The sequence below is a fragment of the Cyrtonyx montezumae genome, unplaced genomic scaffold (assembly GCF_038088225.1).
Source record: "Cyrtonyx montezumae isolate F1298 unplaced genomic scaffold, pur_monq_1.0 scaffold_2, whole genome shotgun sequence".
Taxonomy (NCBI): domain Eukaryota; kingdom Metazoa; phylum Chordata; class Aves; order Galliformes; family Odontophoridae; genus Cyrtonyx; species Cyrtonyx montezumae.
In genome coordinates this window covers 2,904,907-2,929,349 of record NW_027071936.1, presented here as the reverse complement: position 1 = coordinate 2,929,349, position 24,443 = coordinate 2,904,907, and the positions used below count along the sequence as shown (strand labels likewise).

Sequence of the window (24,443 nt, the reverse complement as noted above, 5' to 3'; positions counted from 1 at the left end):
CTCTGTGAGACTTAAATGTCATCTCGCTACCCCTTGTAGTTTGTACATGAATTAATTACTTTAAGCTGATACAAGGTGGTAAACGTCACAAAAAATCAAGCTTCAGTAAAAAGGGGAAAAATACAGTTTTGTATGTTCTTGTTCAAAACCAGCTGTCGTTAGAGAAATTGTTCTTTCTGTGAGCAAGCTTTGATGTTCAGAAGGAAGGGAAAAGGGCATGTAAGAGTGTCTCTTGGTATGCATGGTCAGTGGAGCTTCCTTGGGTTTTGTTTTGTGTTTACATGCCGGTGCCAAGAAATAATGTGGGAGTTGGGCTGATGTGAAATCACGAACTTTGAGGTGTGGGGTGAAGGGGCAGTGCTGACCAACTGCTTGGGAACGTGATGTGCTTAGCATCGGACGCTTTACTTGAAGGTACTTCTGATTTTTACTCTTTTAAATTACTAAATATAATAGCTATGAAGGGTAACCTCAGATTATTCTCACTTTGCTTTCAGTCACTGGCGTATTTGCATTCATAGTAGTTTGGTGATCATAAAGACTTATTTTAATGAAAATTGAATATGTAAACTTGGGAAACGTGGAAACCCTTAGCTTTCACTTAAGAGGTTTCTTCTATTAACCAGCACTTTGTAAGCTGCATTACATCAGTCTCTTGTATAGGTGTCTATGTTCTAAATATCACAGAATCAAAGAGTTGTAGGGGTTGGAAGGGACCTCTGGAGATCACCTAGTCCAACCCCCCTGCCAAAGCAGGGAATATAAATAGTTGAGATACATACTTAGTAAAGTATACTTACGAAGAAGGAATCTATCCTTTGCAATCAGTGTGAGCTCAGTTTTAGAATTCATGACAATGGAAACAAAGTTGTAAATGATTTCTGGATTAGAAATGGATTAGAGTACCTGCTTTTAATGTATATAGTGAGCAAAAATGTTTGTAGCAATGCATTCATTTGGAGGTGATGCTTTTCAATAGTCAAGCAGAAAATTAGACTTATTTTGCCAATTGTTTTGGGCAGTGTTATAATTAGGGAGTGTTGCTTAGAAGGAATATATATATCTTACCATCTGATTTCAAAATTGCTATACTGAGAGTTAATATAAAGTGTATTCCTGCAAGTAATATACTTTGGTATGTCTTTAAGGGCTTTTTCTAAACTGTGGATTTATATTCACATCATGCATCCAGTAGCTTTATGGGAAATAAAAGGAACTGCGATATAAAAGGACTTCAGAAACGAAATTGCCTCCAGGACAGGTACTGAGGAGAGCATCTGTGAGGTTTAACACTCAGGAGGCCTCAAGTCAGAACTTATGTGGTAGCAAGAAAGATGTGTTGGAAGAACTGCTGCAAGACAAGGTTCTTCAGGGAATTTAGGTGGGGCAGCAATATCCTAACCCATCAACCTCTTGACTGTCTACATTACCATTAACCTCTGCATCCTCCCAGTGACAGCCACCAGCACAAATATAGCTTTGAACTGCCTTAGCTTTGGCGTAATTCTCGTGCACATCACTGTGACAGGGAAAATAGTTGCAAAGCTGGGATTCTCTCAGGTGCATCATGGACTTAGGTGCAAATGGATTATTTTTAGGAGCTGGAATTAATGAGGGTGAGGTAAGCAAAGATGATTTTACCATTATGCAACAAGGCACTTGAGAAGGAAACGCTGAAGGAGAGGTAGAACCAAATGAAAAGCAAAAGGTGCAATGTTCTCTACTGTATTTTAAACATAAAAATGTGGTTTAATCTTAAGATCCTCGGTGAAATCAAATAACCATCACCTTATTTGACTCTACTTGCCCAGCAAGGCAGTGGATGTCCCCTTCCTGGAAGCATTCAAGGCCAGGCTGGATGGGGTTGTGAGCAACCTGGTCTAGAAGGAGGTGTCCGTGCCTATAGCAGGGCGATTAGAACTAGATGATCCTGAAGGTCTCTTCCACCCCTAACCATTCTATGATTTCTCTGCTGATATCTTATAGAAGGCTGTATGGCTTGGATTTTTTGCTTAGCTCAGTGAATAGACTATCATGTGTTGGTTGTTTGATCCTTTCTGGTTCTTAATGATATTTTAATTATTTTTGCTCAATTAGATCAAGTTTCTTTGGTGTTTTCTTCTACCTGCTGGCTAGTAGCTTTAGCAGAGGATTTGGAGCAGAGAAAAGTGTCCTTTTTTTTGGTCTTTTTGCTCTTGTGTTGAGCTCTGATAAATCAAAATCAGCAAGTTTTTTTTTTTTAATGTCAGTCTTCTGAATTGAAACAGTGCGATTGGCAGCGCCCTAAGATTCCAGTTGTTCCTCAGCCACGTGCCAACATACATTTGTACAACAACATGTAGTTAATCGAGTGTGGTTCTGCCCTGAATGTTGCACCACAATCAGAGCTGGTCGTAGCTGTGTGTGTAAAAGCAGTGGGCTCCTCACTGATAATGTACTTTCAGTAGCAGATTGGTGGTTGCCTGAGGAGAACTGCAACACTTGAAATGTCGTTGCATGTTCTGCCCTTGATTTACTTACTGTCATACGTGCAGTATTTAATGATTGTTTTGTTTACAACCTGGCGTGACTTGTGGTCTTTGTTCAAGGATTATGTGTGCCCTGATAAAAGTTGTGCTGTTGTAGGGATAAAACAACTGTAGTGTGGCTATTTGATGCAAGACTTGGTGTGCTACTGAGAGCAGAAACCTGAAATTTTATTTGCATTTACTCAGGGCATCTCTTTTGTCTTAATGTGTTGGCTACCTGTTACGTTATGCTGATGGTTAAAATCCAAACAAACTATTGGGAAGAGTGTATCCAGAAACACTGTTTTTTTTTTCTGCTTCACTTGCTCAAGCCTGATGGTGGTAGGAATGAAGAGATGAGGTCTCCAGCTTGACACAAGCATGAAACCTTTTCTATTTTCCTCTACTGTGTTCTGTTCCGTCTCGTCTCTATCTTCTATGTACTGTTGATACACACAGCTGAGCTTTTCAGCTATAGCTACACCACTAGTATTCATGTAACTCGGCTGTATTGCTTAATCATAATTAAGTAACATTGTAAGTAATCAGTGCCTTGTTCCAAACAAACCAGGTGTGTACAGTACATGTCGTACCAAACACTCTTGTCTCTTATTCTTTCTTCAGGATCCCGCTTTCTCTTGCCAAGGCTTGTGGCCTACAATGGCTGATCAATCTATGTTGGTTGTTACAAGCTGACTGTATCTCTACAAAAGCCCAGAATGTTTAGGTGGCAGCAGTGGTTAGCATAGCGTTAAGAGTTCGAAGTTGATGCTTATAGGCAGCAATAGGAAGAGGAAACTTTCAGGAGGAAAAAACAATTACTGCCTCAGCTCCATTTTTACGCTGTTGTGTTTTTCAGTTGGCGAGTTGATTTACCATCTCCTCTCTCTTCGCCCTTCCCTCCCTCTCCAGTGAGATTTTAAGGAAGAACAGTGCCTCACATCAGGTTAATGACCGAGAAAATAAGTTTGTCACTTCTTCGGCGGTCTAATGAATCAAGATATGGCTTCATTTTCTTGTACCGTTAAGAGCTGAAATTCTGTAAAATTCAGGAAACCTGTTGGTTCGTTGCTGGACTGAAGGAGGAAGCATGTGTTTGCCTCTAGGAAAACATGCATTTAGTTGATAGACTTCTTTATTGCATGTTTCCATTCAAGAGGCTTAGTTATTCTGGACATTTTTTTCTATTGTAGAAGTCCCGTGTACCATTAAACACGATTATTTTTTTGATGAATAAGCACAGCTGGCATTTCTTTTCAATATGTGACTGCCTTCTTTTGGAGCTATAAACGTGCTGTTGTTAAGAGATTAGCCTTTGGGGTAGCAAGTTAAATTGTTCATTTCCACTAATCGCCAGACAGGACAGGGGAGCGGATGTAAACAGGCTGGACACGCTGTTCAGAATGGTATATGAGCTTCTGAAGTTTGAAATATTTTTAACGAGTTACTTTTCCCTGACTCTGCATGTGTCATTGTGCCTACGTGTTAAGTAATTGCTTAAAATTCAGGTTTTACACTCTTTTTTTTCAGTCTGGTTTGTTTGTGTGAAGCTTCCTTCAGAAGGCCGCTCTTAAGTTCTTCAGTTCGTTTTCCTGTGTCTCTTATTTTTGTGTTCTGGTTTATTTTTTTGCGTGGAAAAAAAGTGTGTACGCACGCATGTATCTGTATTCTTTCCCATGTTGGATATGAGAAAATATGAGGAAACAAAGATGTCTATTGAAAAGCCTGAGAAACATTGGAAAGCTCAGTGCCTTGCAAATAGTTTGGGTGCACAGGGATAAGGTCAAGCAAAGGCTTCCCGTGCTTGCTGCAGCGTCAAGCTCAAGAAACAGAAAAGCCAAATGATTACATCGGTTCATGGGAGATGAATTTTAGAGCAGGCTTGTGAGAACTGGCTGCACAGTGAGTCCAGAGTTACCACGTCTCCCACTGTCCTGTCTCACAAGGAAGGGTCTGGCATTGACCTGGCAACCCTAAATAGGATCTATCCAGATGGTGAAGGGTAGGGGGCAGCACACACCTCAGAAACAATCTTCAGCCCTTTTTTTTTTTTTAATTCCCACCTTGACTGCATCTTATCATAGGAGGGCTTGTATTGTATTTCACTGAATTATGTACTGGGTCTCTGTGCTGCACCTCTGCTGCTGTATTTCCCTGATTCACTGCACTTGAGCCTGCAGAAACACACTTATTTAATACAGGCAAACACTTCAGAAATAGAAACTAAAATAGCTTTTTTATCCTATAGGAAGCAAAAATATTATCCCTCTTAATTGCTGCGCTAATGTGGGAATATGTAATGGAAGGCAGAACAAGCTTTTGCCCTCATCTCTTCAGTTTGGGAATAGTCTTACGTTCAGAGTACTTGATTAATTTATTTTGAGTTAAAAACCAAACCCAAACAGAAAAAGCTAATGCAAGCCGATCAGTCTTTTTACTCTTTCATTTACATGCTAGTTAGCTTTCTTTATGGAAATGCAGATGGTTTAAGTAACTTAATACTGTAATGCCAGAAGAAGATACTAGATCAAACTCTAATGTAGTTCAGAATCAGCCATGCATCTTAAGTACCCTGTGCTTGATTGACGTTTGTTTTAGTGCTAATGGAATTATTTAGCGGTTACTCTCAGTAAACTATGTAAATCAAAAGTACACTGCTCCCAGTGTCCCTGGGTAGTGGCTATGTGTAGGAGGATGCATGAAACTTAGGTCGTGAGGAGGTACGTATATATTTTTCTATACTTCATAATATCTGGGTAGGATGCAGACATGATTACAGATTTTGGTATGGATCTGACTTTTTGTCCTGATGGAGGTATTTTTGTTCTTCAGTTTTGGCAAGCGTTCTGCAGGAAGCTTCAGGCGTGGCTGTGAATGCATTGTTTTGGAGCCATCTGAAATGATTGTGGTAAGAATATTTTCATTCTATTTCTTTACATTTTTTTCAGAATAGAACGTTATTGTCCGGAGCAGCCTTGATAAAAGCTTCAGTTTTCAATAAAACGTGCTGAGATCTGTTTGCACACGAGCTTTCATAAATCCAAGATGTCATGCGTAGCTTTCTTGCCTTTTCTTGCATACCACACTGAAGTGAGACGCATCTTTTTATACTCTTGCAGCTTCCTTGTAACCTTAGGAATTTTGCTTAAGTTAGCAGAATAGTAGAATAGATAAGTGCCTTTAAAAGCTACTTTACTTCAAGCATAAGGACTTTAAAGTATTAATCTCAGGCTTGTTTAAGTAATTGCTTGATTAAACGAAATGCACTTCCAGCTATCAAGTTTTAAGAATCTGTTTGAAAGAGTTGAAGTGCTCCCAGCTTTTCTACGTGCCAGTTGTTCTGTCAGTGGTGTCTCCTGTAGTCTAGGGGCAGAACAGTGTCAGTTCTGAGGGCTCACAGTCACACAAGTTTTTAGTTGTCACTGAGAGGGAAGTACAGAAGGGCACGTGTGAGTAATGCCCGTTGCTTTTTCCTTAGCCCTAAAGCTCTCTCTAATACTCCCTTATTTAGAAGCAGCTCCTCTGCAGCAGCCCACTGCTTTTGCCCTGTGCCAGCCCCATGACATGAGCTGGCTATTACATGACTCTTCTGACAGATTTGCTGTTAATTCTTGGGAGTATTTGTCAGGTATTTATTTTTCTCATTGAAAAATACGGAGGAGCTTTGCTAGGTGCCTGGTGATCCTTTATCCCTGGCAGGTGGGCCTCAGTTGAAGACTGGAATAACTGAATCCCCATTCATGGCCAGCAATGAAAAACTTTCTCTTGTCGCCTCGTTAGCATGGGGTGATGTTGGTAGGGTGAGCACAGAAGGGAGGTTGACTCTTCTTAAAAACAATGTTATTTCAGGAAAGCCAGAATTCTTAGTTGAAATATTTTTCTTTGCAGTGTGCTGTTGTTTATTAATTTAGGACTTAGACTTTGAAAGGTCTGAACCTGAGAAGCCTTACGCTAGCTTCATATTACGATGTTCCTAATAGGTATCTTTATTCTCCCCACTATTATTTCAAATTTGTTTTTGTATTAATTCAGTCTGTTAGAAAATGTGTTCTTATGCTCTTCAAAATATGGAAGTAAATAATAAAAAGCAGTGCTGTTTAATGGAAAGCTTTTGCCATAGGTTGGTTAGGAAAGATCTGCAGTGATAATTAGAAGTCAGGAGGAAAACTACCAAGTACTTGCCTATGCGAGTTTTGTTTTTTGTTATGTTTGAACAGTTAAGAATTTGTTTCTGCGCAAGAAAAAGAATTGAGAGGGGATGGAGACATCAATACTTCTTTCAAAACTGCTGTTCAGTACTTCTATTCATCACTATACTTGCTTTTTTATTATTTCTCTGTGCATTTGATTTTTTGTTATTTTTTTTTTTTGCAGTGGCTTCACTCTTTGTAGTGCTGAAAACACAGAAAATTCACAGTTAACTGCTGTTTTTGAAGCAGGATTAGTTGTCTTTCTAACAGCCAAAAGCATTTGTATTTCTTACAGGAAATTCTGCTTCCTTGAATCTGTTGTAGGTTGATTATATGGATGAAAATGAAGAATACTTTCAGCGTCAAGCTTCTCACAGGCAATCTCGAAGGAGGTTTAGGAAAATTAACCAAAAAGGGGAGCGACAAACCATTATTGATACTGTGGATCCTTACCCTGTGGGGAAGCCACCTCTACCTAGAGGCTACCATACGGTAAGTTATCTGTGTTTGTTTCACAGCAACATGAACAGAAAAACTACTGAATATAGAAACCAGCATGTTTCAACATTTTGATATCTTTACAAAGCAGGGGAGGAGTTTCCCCGTAAAATACTGTGAATTTGCTTCCATCAGTAGGTTGAGTGTGTGTGCAACTTCCCTTTTAGTTCGTAGTTGAAAGCATGGCTTCTGACTGTGGATGTCACCCACTGTTTCTTAATGTTGGAGTCATTACTGCTTGAAGCTGTGGAAAAAAACCTGTTCTAATTTCCATTTGAGATGAGATTACAGTTCAAGAGGGTTAGCGTCCGATGCTATTGGTAACTTGGTGAAGCACACCTTCATGTATGTAACTGTTGTTGGAGATCAGAAGGCTGTACTGCATTGCAGCAGGCTGGATTCTTGGCTTAATTCTCTTGTTGTTTTTTTTTTTCTCGGAATCCAGAGTTTAGTTGTCAAATTAACCTTTACCCATATCAGGAGCCCTTCATGTACAGGGGTTTCAGTGGGAGATGTATTCTTGCCCCTCATTAAGTAGATCACTTGGTCATTTTACTTGATTTCTTCTCATTCATGTATGTTGAAAACTCATGGACTTTCTCTTGGAATCAAAATATTAATTGTATTTTACGAAAGTTTTTTTTTGTCTTTTAAACTGGGGAAAGCTCCCTGAGGTTAACGTTTGCATTGGTTTGAACTGTAAACAAAATACTGGAAAAGGCGTTTGTCTTTGGCTCGTATTTGGTTGCTCAAGTCCCCAGACCTGCAGAAACCATAAAGATGTGGGTGCAAATAACTGTACATAATTCAGCCTTGGTGAGTTCGTTTGGCTGAGTTCTGCATGTGAGCCATGTGTGTATAGATGTACAGGATTAGAGCTTTAGCTTTTAAAATACCACCTTTGGTCCCGTGCAGACTTGTAGGCTTCTTCCATTTTTTCCTTTGAGTTCTTTGGCCGTTCCCTGTATATTGAGTGTGTTGTCTCTAAGTGTGTACATGTTTGATGATATCTCCAGTTAATTATAGAGGCTTTTCCTCATGAGTTGAATAATTACTTTTTATACCAACTGTTTGGGTTTTTTTGTTTGTTTGATTTTCAGTGCAGTTTTAATTGCCTCTAAATTTAATAGGATTGAGCCAGTTGATTTGAAGATGAAATGGTTAACTGGTTTTACACTTGAAAAATAAAAATGCAGAGTAGTACTCCATAGGAATTTCGAGCACAGAAAGAGTTGTTTTCTGTTGATACTGATGTTCACATTGAGCTTAGCAAACCGTTCTGGTGTGATTTTTCTCTAATACTAGTGATAATATTTAGATAATACACAATGCCATTTGCATTGGTTGGTCTGTGCCTGTTTTATACATTTCACTTTAGGTATACGTAATGAGTTTTTCTAAGTTTAACTTTGGTAGTAAAAGCCCATTGTGTACCATACAACAAAATGATTTTGTGCCTGTGTTCGTAAATGCTTTGCAAGAGGGATTTCATATTGAGTTGGAAGAGATTGCCAAATAAACTGTAAAATCTGCAATAATTGCAGTCAAATGTTGCTTTAAAATGTAATGTGAATGACTGACAATTTTTTCTCTCAAAGCAAATACTGAGTTAAACAAAACTCAGATGGGTTTTACAGTATAGTAGAGGAGCTCTCTCCCTTCCTGTTTTTACAGTATTTGGTGATCTTGTATACATGCTGTCCCATTCCCTTCTCTTGCCAATACCTTTTCTGTTGCTTCAACCACACGTCTTAAAGGCTGCATTCTTTTCTCCCATCCTCTTTTCTATCCTCAGAGCTCATATTTTTTAGTCTTAATTTCATCAGTTGATTCTTTTCAAGAAATTATGGATGAAAACAACAGCAGTAACACAGGAATTCAGAGTATATTGTAGCACACACCTTAAGGGTTACTGGTTAATGTTTGTCAGGGTCTCATCTTTGGTTCCACTTAGGAATGAACGGTGAGCAGCATTTAATATAAGTACAAGTGGATGTACAGATACTGCAGTAAATAATGTTAAAGGCGTTGAAAATGAATGAATACAATGGATGTGGTTTGGAATTTGTTCTTTGTTGTGGATAGATTCTTGTTTAGATGTTAGGTGCATGTGATTTAAAATAACAGCTGCTTTGATAGCATCCTCAAAATCATTACTAAATGTGTAATTTGCTTTTTTTTGTCTTAATCCAAATTTTTACCATGTAGTATGAATTTCAGTTGATAAATCATTAATACTGTATTTCTAATGCTTTTCTTCAGAAAGTCCAAACTGAATTTTCTGAGAAAAGTTTTATGAAAATGTGGAGGGAAATGTGAAGCTATCTTAAATGCATGGCTGTGCTTTTCAAGAACTTAAAAGCAGTGCTCTTAGTTGTGGCATGACTTTCTGCACACGAAGCCAAAATGCAGGGGAGAGCGGTCCCTCATTAGCATAATTTTAACATTATCTTCATAGTTGTGGAATGTACTATGGCATGTCTGATAATGTTCATCTTTTCCTTTCCTCCTATATGGCATTCATTTCATTTTGGCTCACAGGAATGCACTAAACCTCAGGTATTGTAACTTACTGTGTATGGTCCACTAACGATGTACTTGTGAGTTTGCAGTGTGATGTGATAATGCTGATGCAATGTTCTGACTGAAAGTGCCTCCTAGCCTTTGCTCTGACACTTGAACAGTCCCACTATAACGTTCAAAATACTAATGTGAATGTGGAGTTTGATGACTCTTGCCCAGCCTGATTAACCTTTCTTCATTGCTTTCACATCCTGTGATTTAGAGAAAACAGATGGATAAATCAAAGGGGGAAAAGTAAAATATTCAGTTATTGTCAGAGATTTTACTCGTGCATCTTTTCTGTGACATAGGGGACTGAATCTTTTGATTCTTCATTCCAAAACTAAGGACCCTTGTAGTTTTCTACCATTGTCCGTGGAACAGTGAAATGGAGCATGACAAGATGAGGAGCGAAGATAATCGCTTGTAAAGAGTGCCCTTTGCACCTCATCTCTCCTTGTGATGTGGGCTGATTTAGTAAAAAGCTGTTGGACTTTGTAAGGTCTGAGATTTGAAAGGCTGAAGGATTGGGCTTGCTACGTCAGGAAAGAAGGTTTGCCCAAGTGAGTCAAGTATCATGGAATGACACCAAAAATAAAGAGGTTTTGGCTGATGTCAGATCTTAATCACAGACTAAGTAGTTTGAAAGTCTGAGTGCTGTCTTTGGCAGCCGAGTTGCGTTTGCCATTGTCAAAATAAGCAAATAATAAGCATCCACCAAATCCAGCATTTGATAAGAGTGAGTCTTGTTAATCTGTTCAGTGTCTCCACTGTTATATGTGAGAAATGTCGTGGTAAAGCTGAAAGCAAAATTATTTTCCTCAGAATTCTTCCCTTCCTTCAATTATTGCTTCGATCAATTTTCCGATATTCTATCAGGGAAGGTATTTATTTCAAAAGCTTTGTCCATGCCACGTTGCTCAATGAACTGGTTTTAAAAAACTTTTTAAAGGGTTCAGATTGCAATACCGTTCCACTGTCAGATGCAATGGACTTGTGTGCTGAAATTCTTTCTTCAGTAAGCGTGCTCCCTTTCTTTGCAGGAAGCCCGTTCTTTATCTGGAGCACAGCGCTCGATGATTTTGTAGGGGGGTTGTGAATCCTGAGTTACGTATGGTAATAAAATGTTATGGCAGAGAGTGGTAATGGGGTCCTCAAATTATGATATGAGTTCTGAGTACTTCATAATGTTTTGTTAACTTTCAATAGAAAACAATTTTTGCTTGTTCTTGCAGCGTCTAAAACTTCCTGTAACTGGTTTAACACCTCCCAACTTAGTAATAGAAATAGGATTTTAAGTTTAAACATAAATTGTCTTTTGCATGCACCTGTCCTGAACATGGTTTGACTTCTGGTTATTAGCCTTTGTTGTGTGCGACTTGACTGAGAAGAATATGGGCTCTATGTCCTAAGAAACTACTGAGTTTTTCTGCTTTATGCTGACTTTTCTTTTTGTTTGTTTTGAAACTTCAGAATAGAAGTCACTTTCAGGGTTAATTTAAAGCAAGGTAGACATCTCTTGCAATGTCCTGTCACCAGTGGTGACTACTCTATAAAGGATTGTCTCTGCCCCATCTGAGTGCAGCTGAGCTGGAGGCTATAGATCTAATGCAGGACATCATTAGTTTGCATTAAGTTTGTGAAGGAAAGGACTTTGTCCTAGATGAGATGCTGTTACTTAGTGGCACAGAGGTTAAGAATAGTGATGTGTAACAACCTAGTTTGGGATAATGTCTCTGCTGTGCTTTTTCAGATGTGAACTGGGCTGTGTGCTTTTCTCGAGGCCTTTACGTTGGTGCAGGTCAAGTATCAAAGCTGTCTGAGGAACTTTTAAAGAAACATAGGTATTCCCATAGGTAAAATGCTGCAGCACCAGCCCTGGACCAGACCTGTGCATGTGGTTTTTCCTTTCCACGCAAATCTGAGAAGGTTTGGATTATTTAACATCTTCATGAAAATTCCTTCAGGTGCATCCTCAACCAGGCCCAGCTCGATTCCTGCTGCCTTCAGGAGGCTTTCTTATCCTATCAGCTTGAGGTTCACCAGGAGGCAGCTTGCTTATCCCATGCGTGCTGGAAGGAAAAGTGCAGTGGTTGTGAGCCCAATGATAACCTCTACTTTTCCCTCAGGTTGCAATTATTTTTGTGTTATTAACCAAAATAATAAATTCATCCTCATATGCTGTGTGCTATGGAGCCACTCATCCTGCTGATAGCATTATGGGCAGACAGGTATTGTCCTTGGGGATCTTGTTGAATGGAGTGACTGAAAATTTGAATGGGGAGGGCTGGATATGACAGTGTCTGATCTGATGGAGTCTCATCTGTAGTCATGGCTCTCCTGATAAGAATATGTGAAAATAAGGTGGCTTTTTCGACTTCCTTAAGCATTTAGAACTTGCTCATTTTGAAAGTCAGGAGAAATGGAAGAATTATAGTAAACTTGCTTCCCCGTCCCAAACTCCTCTTGTAATTGAGATGTATTTCAAATGTTTGGATGACCCGGGGAACTACCGACCTGTTAGTCTTACCTCTGTGCTGGGAAAGATTATGGAGCAGGTTCTCCTGGAAGCTGTGCTTATAAGGTGCATGGAAGGCCGGGAGCTGAAGTGGGAGAACCAGCATGGCTTCACCAAGGGCAAATCCTGCTTGGTCTACCTAGTGGCCTTTTATGATGGTGTAGCTGCGTCAGTGCACAAGGGAAGAGCCACTCATGTCATCTATTTTGACTTCAGTAAGGTCTTTGATGTGATAACCCACAACATCCTTCTCTCCATACTGGAAAGATGTGGATTTGATGAGGGACTGCTCAGTGGATGAAGGATCAAGTCCAGAGAGCGATGATCAATGGCTCAGTGTCTGGGTGGATGTTGGTGACAAATGGTCTTCCCCAGGGATCAGTGCTCTTCTAATATCATCATCAATGACATTGATGACATCAGTGACAAATGCCTAACGTGATTTTGGGCAAGAGTTAACGTTAAAAACAGCGTGTTGAAATTACTTCTTTGCACGTGTACTTAAGTTTATGTTGTTAGATACACATTTTGGATTCTTTTCATGGACTCTTCCAAATGATCATGAAATACTTAATACAACTCAACCATCTCACTGTAACTTACTGTGATATGCCTTACTACAGTGTGTTCTTGGTAGTACATTGTATTCCATATCCACAGAGTGCTGTAATGACACTGTGTATTTCCTGTCCTTATGTGGCAAAATGCAACTCGTAACCACACGGCTTCCTTCCTTCATTTATTCTGTAAGGAATCTGTCGATAAATGAGTGGCACCGTTTTTGTTTTGTGTAGGACCCACATCAAACCAAAATTGTTAGATCTTTCTCCTTTTGGCAATATCTACTGGCCAACTAATGCAAAATTAACGACGTGCAGTGCGTTATTTACTCAACTAGCAGCTTCTGTCAAAGGATGTCTATTTTTGTGTATTACATCATCCCTGCTGAAGAGCTCATGTATCCATTGGGATTTACTGTTCTTTCATTCCCTTTTAGAAGGGCTTACACTGATGTAACTGGATTTGTAGTTGTGATTGGATTTGGAAATTCAAAGTGCAACATACTTCAAGTTATGATGTAGTATTTTATGCAACTGGGGTGTCAGTAATCTTACTTGACAGTTCCATTGTTCAGATGCATTACTGACAGTGGGTCTTGTTTATGGATTGTAGAGGCTGGCAATAGTTTATGAACACACACGTGGTACTGGTTAATAACAGCAAGGATTTTCCAGTGTAGCAGGAGATTTTTCACTTGTTCCTGAATTGTGGGGTTATTTTTTAATGTCATGCATGATACTGCTTTTCTGAGATGTTGGGTATAGGACTAAAAAGTAACTGTGATGTTGGTCATTAAGATGGAATGTTATTCATGTAGCAGAAAAATAATCTTTTCATACCTCTTTCCTAAGCTGATCACTGCATAATGTAAGTAATTACATATATGGAATTTCCACTACCTAAACATGATTGGAGTTGAGGAAGATTTAAATAGAAAACAAAAACCCTACATATTTTTTAAATATTTCTTAAATACGTAATCTTAATTAGCTTAAATTTTTTTAGGATAATGATTGTGTGTCAAGTGCATATAGGAAAATGGGACCTAGATATTGATTGTAATCTGTTAAGCTTAGGATATTGGCATTTCTGCAGAGATGGACATCAGAAGTGATGATATTAGCCCACTAAAGCATGAAAGAAAGCTGCCAGCTCATTTTCCCAAGCATCTGAGCCGCTGTCATGTGAGCTGTGCTTGACATATTGTGACTTAAAGATAAAATTACTATCCCTTGGCATCAGTCTATCTGTTAAAGGTTCTTTTCCTGAGAACTTTTAAAGGTACTTTTGGACTCGGATAGTTTAAAATGATCATTTTAAGTGAATTTTAAACCTATAAATGCAGCTTAAATACCCTGAGCAACTACTTTGTTCGGTAGATGTTTATATCGGTGCCATGTCTTGGCAAGTTGAAGCACAGCTGTCCTTGCTTGTACTTTACCTTACATGGCAGCCCAGTTTTGGGGAGCTAACTGTTAAGTAAAACAGAGTAGTTGCCTTGAATTTGCTGCAAGGTTTGTGCGTAAATTCTCTCCTTTTCCTTACCATTCCAGTAGTGTGCTCCTTTAACCAGACTCAGGTCACCGAGGAACTAAGTCTTTCTAGAACAACCTTAAGAACATTTTTTCTTTCAATTAATTTCTTGGAATTTACACATCTGTGATGGAAGGATATTTGGTATAATGGGGAAAAAAAACCAACCTGTTCTTTTACGTAAGGTCTAGTTAGTGTGTTATGTTGCGCACTAGTAATGAGTTTTGGGAATTTATTCTTTAGCAGTTAGCCTTAATTATCTAGCAGGTCGAAGACAGTAAAGTTTGCATACACACCTGGAACATCTGGCAGTGTTGCATGTATTATTGATATGCGTGGCATAAAAACTGCACAGGCAGTGCTCCTGTGCTATTTTGTTTCATTTCTGTATGCTTGTGTGCATATTCACGTGCTAAAACTTACATATTTTACCTTGCCTTTTCACTTCACTCCATAATACTCCTCACCAGTGGCTCATTCCTCTCTCGAGTGTTGTAGCTTGTATATAAAGGCGTGCGGCTAACTGGTTTTTAAACTCTGCAAATGATCCATGGGACACGAAAGATGATCCTAATACTAAGCATGCTGGTGTCTTCAGACAATCTTCCAGCACAAAACAGTGCAGAATCAAATTAGACAAACCCAATTTGGTAGATGCGCCTGATTGTATTTTATATCCACAGAACCAAGCTTAAAATTTCAAGGGAAAAATATGGTGTTAAATTTGCCAAATAGGACCTCTGTCAGTGGATGGCATTGGCTCCCTGATTTACTTAATTTTCACACGAAAGGGAGCAGAGGAAGGCTACTTAGAATTTTATTTTAAGGTCTCTGAAAGATGTAACAGTGTTTTTAGACTCTAAAAAATAAATTAGGTCATTCTGATTGATATCTCTTATTTTTAAGAAATAACTACTTGAGGTTGTATGTAATTGTTACTGATGTAAGCGGCAGGTCTGGATAAATATTTCTGTACAGTTGCTAGAAAACAAAGGCTCTCAGGGTATGATAGTGCACGCTGTATATTACACACGGGGGAAATTGCTGCAATGTGAGGAGGGAATTCTCCAAAAAGAGAATGATCGTATGCTGCTAAACTGTGTTTTTTAGTGTTGGATTTAATTGGGAACCCCTGGAGTAGGCGCTGGGGAGAATCTCCCTGGATAAAACTGTGTCTGGAGACAAAAACAAAAGTTATTTCCTTCCAACAGATAATTGAAGTGAAGGAAAATCCTTTATAATAGCACCCAGCACTATCGAAGTTAAGCTTCCTTAAAATAACAGCAATACTTGCCACAGGAGATGTCCAAATGAACAGTCAAAAGTCACTTAAATGAAGAACCCGTGTTTCTGAATTTCCTGCTGTGAATTTGTTAAGAGTTGGCCTCATTGTGTTCCTGTCTGTGTTGCTTCTGTCCTGAGCCAGTGAGGAGATTGGTGTCCTAGCACCAAACCTCTGCCTGAGCAGGTATAAATGACAAGGCGTCTTTTAGGTCTGACCAAGATCATGCCATCATTCTTGACCTTGGAAAGAGTGTTTACTTTATTTCCTGTCTTATTTTCACAATTTGAAAGCAAAAGATGCGTTTTCTTGTTGTCTGATTTGTTTAATGTTATTTTTCACTCTTGTCCTTACACCAAGGAGCAGAAAAAACTTTATGAACATTGGGAAAAACTTCTAAAGTTCTGCCAGAATGTGTTGCTACTGAAACACTTAAGGGAACTAATCTCTGACCGTTCTGCTGGTGGAAATCATTAATATCTCCTATTTTATTGTCCAGTTCTTAGCATTAAATTATGATAATGTATGCTTTGGAAGCCTGGTTAGTGGCATTAAACTTGAGTCTTAAGCAACCAATAACAAACAAGTAAATTAGTAAAACATTACGTTGTGAAGTGACTGTGCAAACGTGCACTATCAAAATCCTTTTCGTCTTGCAAATAAGATTTAACAAGTGCAACTGCAGAAAAACAAAGGATGTGTTACATATGCATTTTTTAAAGAAAAAAGATTTAAAACATAGCTAAATAGGGGGTGCAAATGAATTTCTCCATTCTCTTACTGTGGTGATCCTCTGCTCAAGTAGATTTTGGAAGGTTTGGATGCTATGAGGATGGGACACTGCCACATTTTTGATGAGTAGTCATTATGTCTGTTCCAGCATTAAAAAAAGTGATCTGTCATAATTTGATGGCAAGTGTTCTAGAGGAAGGTTACAACTTGCTCCCCTTTGAGCTGGCTGCCCAGGCATGGGTACTTGTTGTTCTGATGCCAGAGCTGTGCTAGAGGTGATAAATCAGCCTGTGGTCGCAGGGAAGATTGGCAGCTGCTGTACATGTGCTCTACTCAGGCACCAGCCTGCCAGCTCCAGGCTCATCATTCTCCTAAAGATCCAGATTACAGGTTCATCTGCAGCAGCAGCTCAGCAGAAGGGCATTTGTTCAAATGGTCTGTACCATCAATACATATGCTATCAAAGCAGCACAGGTTGCTCCCTTGAAATGGGACTCCATTGTTGCTAGCCAGAGCAGTGAATGTCTGTAATGGCAGTGATGTTGTACCAACTAAAAAAGTAATTTGACATTGCCTTCTCCTTTAGCCATGTGTAATATCTGTGTAATTGCCCCGTTGCCTTAAGTATGTTGAGGGCACGTAATGATTGTGGAGTTTGTGCTTTATTAGTCTTCTTTTCTAGAGGAGTACTATTTTTAATGGTTTTCTGTCTTCCTGGAGTCACGAAATGGCAGAAAAATTTGGTGATCTTAGTGTTGTCTTTTGACTTGGATTTTAAACAAGAAGCAAATGTTTCTTTATACAGTGCTCAAAAGAAAGGGGGAGATTTACTGATAAGTTCTGTCTTAGAGATAGAAAAGAATGTTTAGTGTGTACGTAATCTGTATAAAATGTTAAATACTGTGAATAGTTGTGAGTTAAAAATGATTGCTTGAAATTGGAGATTTGAGGTGATCTGTTGTTGCAGCATTAGTCGTTAGCCTAAAAAGATCTAATAGTCCAAGCACTCTTGGTACCATTTAGGGGAATGTCAGTGAGATGATATTCTGGGGCGTAAAATAGTTTAGAGGCATTAGTTAGGTGGTACACGCTGCTGAGATCCGTACCAATTTCTGCCTTAAATTCAGAACTGCCATTTATTCTGAGTTCTGCCCAAGGATGTCCTGACATTTGTAGTTACCTTTATAAGGAATACTTAACATTTTTTTTATGAGGCTTGGTGAGAGATGCCAGCTTTCTTATGCATAAAATACTTGGAAAGCTGTTGGGGATAACTCATCATGTCCAATTATGGCAGATCAGGTTTATTAGCATCTCACTTCAGCCGCCTACAAAAGCGTTTGCAAAAACCTTTTTACTCTTGTCAAACTTTAAGCTTAAACTTGGAGTTTGTACCTGAGCTTTGAAATACATATCAATGAAATGTTGTGTTTAGGCTTTATAGTGGATTCATACTTGTTTATGGTAGAAGTTTCCCAGGACATAATTCTCTGGTGCCTATAGCTAATTTAAATACCCTTAATTCTTTACTGAAAGATGCAAAAAAGTAATTGAACTACTTCATTAATTTTTATGAAGTGTAACTTATGTGATTATGTGGGTGGCTCTGAAAGTAGTGCCTGTTTATTTACATGGAAGCTACAACAGATGCAGACAGCACAGTAACACTTGATAAAGCAAGTTCTCAGCTAAAAACCATCATTTTTTAACATAGTTACCACTGTTAACTATGAATTTTTTGCCAGCAATGAACAGGAGCCTGCATGCCGTGCTGGTAAAAATCTGCACCACGGCAGGTGACCCACTGTTACTATCAGCACTGCTGAAAAGCACCACGCTCCACCTCACTTTGCTCCCATTCACTGTTTGGTCTCCGGAAATGTTCATCAAGCACTGATGAATGTCAATGGGAGCCATTTATGCTGCATGGAATAGTTCAGTGGCATGCCTTTTTGCTTCGTACTCCTTTCCACGTCAGATGCTGTTTTGTCAGAATGCCCTTCTGCTGCCAGCTGTCGTGTGGAAACAAAACATAGCAGGGTATTGGTGGGAAGGTTCAACCTCTGCTGCCATACCCAAACCATCTACATCCACCTCTGATATTACAGGCCGACATAATAAAACAAGAGGCATTGCTTTTGGAGCAGCCTTCATTTTTTTCCTGAAGCGATAAGAGAAAGTACACGTTTACAGAGCTCCACTGTACCTGGGAAGAGATGGAAGTGGAGCCGACTGAGTCATAGGATGGTTTGGGTTGGGAAGGACCTCAAAGCCCACCCTTGGGTAGGACTGCTCCCAGCAGCTCAGCTGAGCAGGGCTTCGTCCAGCCTGGCCTTGAGTGCCTGCAGGGATGGTGCACCCATAGCTCTCTGGGCAGCTGTGCCAGGGCCTCACTGCCCTCTGAGGAAACCATTTCCTCTTAATGTCCAATCTAAATCTCCCCTTTTTTAGTTTAAACCATTCCCCTCTGTTTCATAAGCAGGTACACGTTCGTAGCTTCGTTAGCAGACCAGAAAGTGTTGTGTTTCCTTCCTACGCTGCTGAGTAATTTCAATCTTGGCAGAAATTTTCTTTTTTTTTTTTCTCCTGGTATGAGCTTGAAGCACCAAACTCAGATTCTGGTTGTGGTGTTACACGGAAGGTCGCTGAGTTGAGAATTTCTCGTTTGCTTTGCCAGCAAGTAGCATTTGACTTTGTACTTGGTGGGTTTTGTTGGAGCTTCTGAAAGCGAATTATCTTGGCCTATTTCTATTTAGAGCTTCACCAGGAGATTGGCGGTGCAGCTTTACGAGGCTCAAGCACAGTCTAGCACTTTCAAGTCCTCTGTTGGTTGCACTGGCACATCCCAAGGACTTTAAAAAACTTACTGTTGTGATTTAGTCATTTTAAAGAGAAGGTTCTCTGATGGAAACTTTTTAGCGTATTCTGGATGAGTGTCATGAACTTTCATAAACATAAATAGATTCGGTTTCAAATGCGCTGCATATAAAGCAGTGTCCTTAGGGTGACTGAAAAATAAAGGCCAGATCTGTTTTCGCTAATTTTTATAGCCTCATTTCCTAGCAATCCTTGTCAGCACAGAAAGAAATTGCTACGTAACAAAACCAATTATCGGCGGACGCGTATTATGTTGAAGGCAGCTGCGGATTAGGTGATGCGGTATTCTGTAGCATTCATTTCTTCCTGTGCGTTTATGCCTTTGTAACAACTGTTAAATCCTCTTCCCTCCCATTGTTTAAGGGAATAAAAAAGACTTTGAAGTGGCTTTAAGCACAGATGGTCTCTGATTTGACAGAATATGCTGTAAACGTGCCCCGAGAAGGCTTGCCGGGCGGGTGGCACGATCCCGTTGGCCCCGTGTGGGTCTCCAGTGCCAGGTGCCACGGATCAGGGCAGCGTGGTGAAGGCCGCCCGCTGGCTTGCTGCTGCAGCCTGCCCTCTGTGCTTGTCTCCTCCGCGGCCTGGTGCCGGCACAGCCCCGCCTGGAGAACCACCGGGAGATTTCCCAGTTTAAGACGCAATTACGGTCAGGGAGGGGGATTATAAGAGCCATATGTATGTCGGTCTCTTTCAGATCTTGCGTCCCCTTTTGTTTTCAGGGAGATTTGCGTACTCAGCATGCATGGAGAAGCAAGATCTACATTCAGAAAGCTTGAATTGTATTTTAAAGGGATCTGGACGTTTGCAGGCCACGGGCTGCGGGTGTCTGTGGCCTGACTAACAGCGGAGCACCTGAAAATCTGCAAGAACTCATCAAGTGCACTGTTTATAAATACTTGATAACAGTGCTTACAGCTCTGCAGCAGCACTCTTTTGGCTGGGGGTGGGGGGGGGTGGGAAGGGAGGTGATGTTAATCCTTCTGCTTTGCCTTCATCTTGCTGAAAAGTCCCACTCGGTGCAGGGAGTGGAGGTACATGCCGGTTCTTACTCCGGCAGCGCCCTCAGGAACAGCCGTGAGCGCATCCCTCCCCTCGGGGTTGCCTTCATCTTCAGGGGCTGACATCATACAGGCAAGAGCTGCTTGTTTTCTCTGCGTTGTCCACCTCTACCTTAATGAGTGAAACGGTTAAGCGTTGGAGGGGATGAGCCTCGAGGAATGTGTCTTCCATTTGACTTGAATATTTTGGTGGATAAAGGGAGAGGGAGGGAGAGCGTGAGTGAGAAATGCACTTACATCACTAGGACTGCATCGAGTGTGCCTGTGCAGGTTAAGAGACAGACTACAGTGTCTTTGCTTTCTGCAGGAAGCAGCAATGCCGTTTGTATCCTAAGAGGAATTTTTTTATTTAGAAAAGGAAGCATTCTTTCTGCCCAGGAAATGGCTTTCCTTGTGCGTTGCTATGCCAACTGCCTGCAGCCATGGTCTTCCAAAGTAAGCACAATAACGTAATTATATTGGCGTATTGCATTCAGACTCACGATTCTCCGGTTTTTTGTGTGTGTTACTGTGTTGTATTTCTGTTGCTGACTCTCCCGCTGGTAGATGCGCTCGTCTTCGATTATGAGGAGCGGGCGTCTTTAAAATCCAATGTCCGTCAATGTCACGCTGCCGAGATTAATTGTGCAAACTTGGTTAGCTGAGCGGCACGCGGATCACCGGTCACTACCGCCGGTAGCGCTGGCAGCCGGGGGAGGAGGTCCCTGCTCGAGTGCTCTGCCCTGATTTTGGGGGAGTGGAGGGTGGTGGAGGGGGGGTTGGCTGTGTGTGTGTGTGAGTGAGCGAGCGTGTGTGGTTGCAAATGAAACAGGAGTATTAACAATGCTTGGCTGGGTGCTGGGGGCTGGTTCCTGCACCCTGACTAACATACTCTATTAAGCCTTTTTTGAGGGAGTCTCTGTGCAGTCAGCCATTTTAGCTTTTTTTCCTTTTTTTTTTTTCCCTTTCCATTCCTCTGGCTCGGGGAATGGTTTTGTTCCCCTGGATGAGCACTGGATATGTAGGGTTTCATCAGGCTCTTTGCATCCTGACATGGTTAGACTTTCAGTGTTACAAAAATGGAGACTAACGCTGTCGTTTGGATTGCTTCTCTGCACTACAAGTGTGAGGGGTTTTTTGAGCTTACCCGTAGTGACACTTTTAGCTCCAGCTTGCTTCCCCCCCTCCTCCTCGTTTTAATTTAATGCTGTAGAGGGTGACTTGCCATCCATAAGAAATTGGTACATGATGTGTAAATTCAGTTCAGCTTCTGTTTCTTCATTATGAAACCACTTGCAGTCCCAGCTAACCATGGAGTTATGGGCCAGCAGGAGAAACATTCAGTAAGTATTGCAAATTCTGTTTGTTCTATCAATAACCTGCCACGGGCGAGCTGCATGGAAATTGGAACTGCTTGTCATCTTCCTCGCGTACTTCTCCTGATCTGGGAATTTAATAGTGGGCTTTAACAGGGAAAGCTGTACCTGAGGTGGCGTTAGAATCTGTGTCTGTGCTTAAGGTTGTTTTTTTTTTAGCTTGGGTAAGGTAACTCTGTCGGGTTTTTTTGAAGGTTAGAAATGTACTCGTAAAATGTTGACATACTTTTGTTGGTCACGAAGCTATGAGCGTTCAGTGAAGACCAGTGTGCATTTGTTAAAACTTTAAAGAGGTATTTGTGCTTTATGACAAGTGGCTGGTGACGAGAATAGATTTATTCTGTGTAACGTGTGCTATGGGTGTGCTGTTGCCTTCAGCATGGCACTGAACATCTGTGGTAGGCTTGCACTGAAAATGCAGAAACTGTTAGTAAAACATGGCATGAACAAAAGGCATAAGTACTGATGCTTTATAATTGATCCCATGAGTCAGCTACACCTTTGTCAGGCTTTAATCCCGTGGGCTGCCTGTGTTTATTGTTTGTTATAAATGCATTCATAAGCAGAAGAGCAAACATAATTTAACAAGGCCTCAGGTGTCAGAAACTAGAAATTTAGGCTTGACAGTGTAAAAGGATGATAGAAATGCAGATTCTTATCACTCAGCTGACATTATTATCTTCATGGTAGAATTTATATGGGTAGATGTAACTTTCAATGTCATCATTTCTTCCTTGAAAACCTCTGTGTTCTGTGCTTAGTACTAGAGTCTGCATGGGAATGCATACTGTATATTCAGTGTATACAGCTAAATCGTAAATAGTGGGACAGTGAAAACAGGAACTTCTTAAAGGAGGAATATTTTCATCACAAACTCAGACATTGATTTTATGTGGAAACACAGAAACCAATCTAGAAACGTTTCAGAACGTGCACAGAGAATGTTTCTTATGCACTCAGCAGGCGTATCACAGTTTCTCATTGTTGACTGGTCTGTTCCTTTCCCTCCTTCTTAATTACATTCCAAGTATGAAGGAGTTTGTGTTACCAAATTGCGGGTGTTCATGAAATATTTAGAACTTAATCTAAGAAAAAAACCCACCACAACTCCTTTCCTCCTGAAACTCAAGTATCGAAGAATCTGAAATAGGATACCCTGAATTTGCAAATTGAAATAAAATGAGACAGATGCATATGTATTCTTTTTGCTCTCCAGAGAAGGTTAATGAAAGTTTCTGGATGGATTCTTGTAATACAGCGAGTCTAATGTGAAATAATAGCTTATAGATTAGGGGGGGAAAAATAACCCTGTAGTTTAGAGATTTTACATTCTGAAGTCTGACACGTTTTAAATGCATTGTTCGGAATTAATGAAAGCACAGATAAATTTTACTCTGTGGAACAAAATATGGGAATGAGGAAAGGTGAAAGATAAAAGTATAAATTTATAAGAAAATGAGATTGATGTAAGAAATGCTGACATATAAATGAAAAAAAAAACCAACCCACAACGTTTTGGACAGAGGGTTGGCACACAATTGCAGATTTTGCTTAACAAAATCTGTAGATAAGGATTTGTATGGAAGTTTAAAATGAAACTGTTAGGACACGTGCAGCTTGGAGTCAAACACTACTTCAGCAATGAAACTTTCCATGCCTGTTCTCCAGATAGAGACTTTGTGCTTGGAAAATGGGATTCAAAGATCTGGGTTATTGTGGAGAGGGAAGGCATGTTTAGAGTTTCAAGATGTACGGACTGTCTTGTTTTGCCAAAGAAGAAAACTGACTGAATTAATCATTTTGAGTAGAAGTTGTTTTAATGTTCGTGTGTTTCCAGAATCCTAAATCTTTTATTGATGTCTGATGGACCTGATTTCAAGAAAGGAATTTTAATTGCTTCTATGAAATCCCCACCTGTGGTCTTGCAGCTTCATTTGCTGAGATGAGCTGAAAACAAGTGCAAAAATCTCCTGTGCCATGTTACTTAAAATTCTGTATGCTAGTTGTCATTAATGCTGTTAAGGTTCTAATATAACACTAGCTTAATAGGCAATAAGTTCACAGTTCTATAAAAAATAAAATAAAAATGGTGTGCAAAATGACTGTTATGTTCATCATAGTTGGAATGGAGGGAGGTGAAGTGAGAAACTGGTACGTTTCCTAGGTTAACTGATGTAAGAAATTGAAGAGTAACATCCATGAAGAGTACAGGTCTCACGTATCTTTCATAGACTGGGAGAGTTTGAGGCAGTGCTGAAGCTGCCCATGTGTGCTGGGGGCTGTGTGGATGATGTTCCTTGAGTTACTATGAGCTGACTGGCAGCTATCTCATTCCTTCTTTTCTACGTGTTGTTTGTAGAAACTTTGTGATATTACTAGAAAGAATATTAAAAGAAAAAAAAGGCTCCTTGAGTGCTCACTCACACACTTCAGTCTTTTGATGTTCTTGACCTGTCTTGAATTACTGAGAGATGCTGAAAGCAGTAAGTCTTTGGCTTGCTTTCGCTGCATTAATCACAAAGATTTGTGTTTCCATGCTTCAGGCCTCCTCACTCCCAACAATGAGAAGGAAATGAATGATATTTTGAGAGCGAGTCTTGAGTTGTAACTGTGCTAAAATGGCCAATTGAATTTGGTTTGTAGTAAGGGTGTTGGTTGTGGGATGCTTCCGTAAGAAATGGAAAACTTTATAGCAGAAGCATAATTTTCTGGAAGGGATACTCAATATTGTTTTGGAATTTGGAAAATAAATGTAGCCGGGCATAGT

General features: G+C 40.1%; 1 protein-coding gene across 7 annotated transcripts in view; it reads left to right on the top strand.

Annotated features, from left to right (window-relative positions):
* Nucleotides 1-24,443, top strand: part of RAPGEF2 (Rap guanine nucleotide exchange factor 2) — a 146,000-nt gene that overhangs the window by 66,793 nt on the left and 54,764 nt on the right. For 6 of the 7 annotated variants that reach the window (XM_065736226.1, XM_065736225.1, XM_065736227.1 and 3 more), the window contains exons 5-6: nucleotides 5,340-5,415; nucleotides 7,022-7,189. In XM_065736226.1, the coding sequence (XP_065592298.1) occupies nucleotides 5,340-5,415; nucleotides 7,022-7,189 (244 nt within the window). Of the gene's footprint in view, nucleotides 1-5,339; nucleotides 5,416-7,021; nucleotides 7,190-21,278; nucleotides 21,644-24,443 lie in introns of those variants that run through there. The other variant, XM_065736229.1, reaches the window with a different exon arrangement.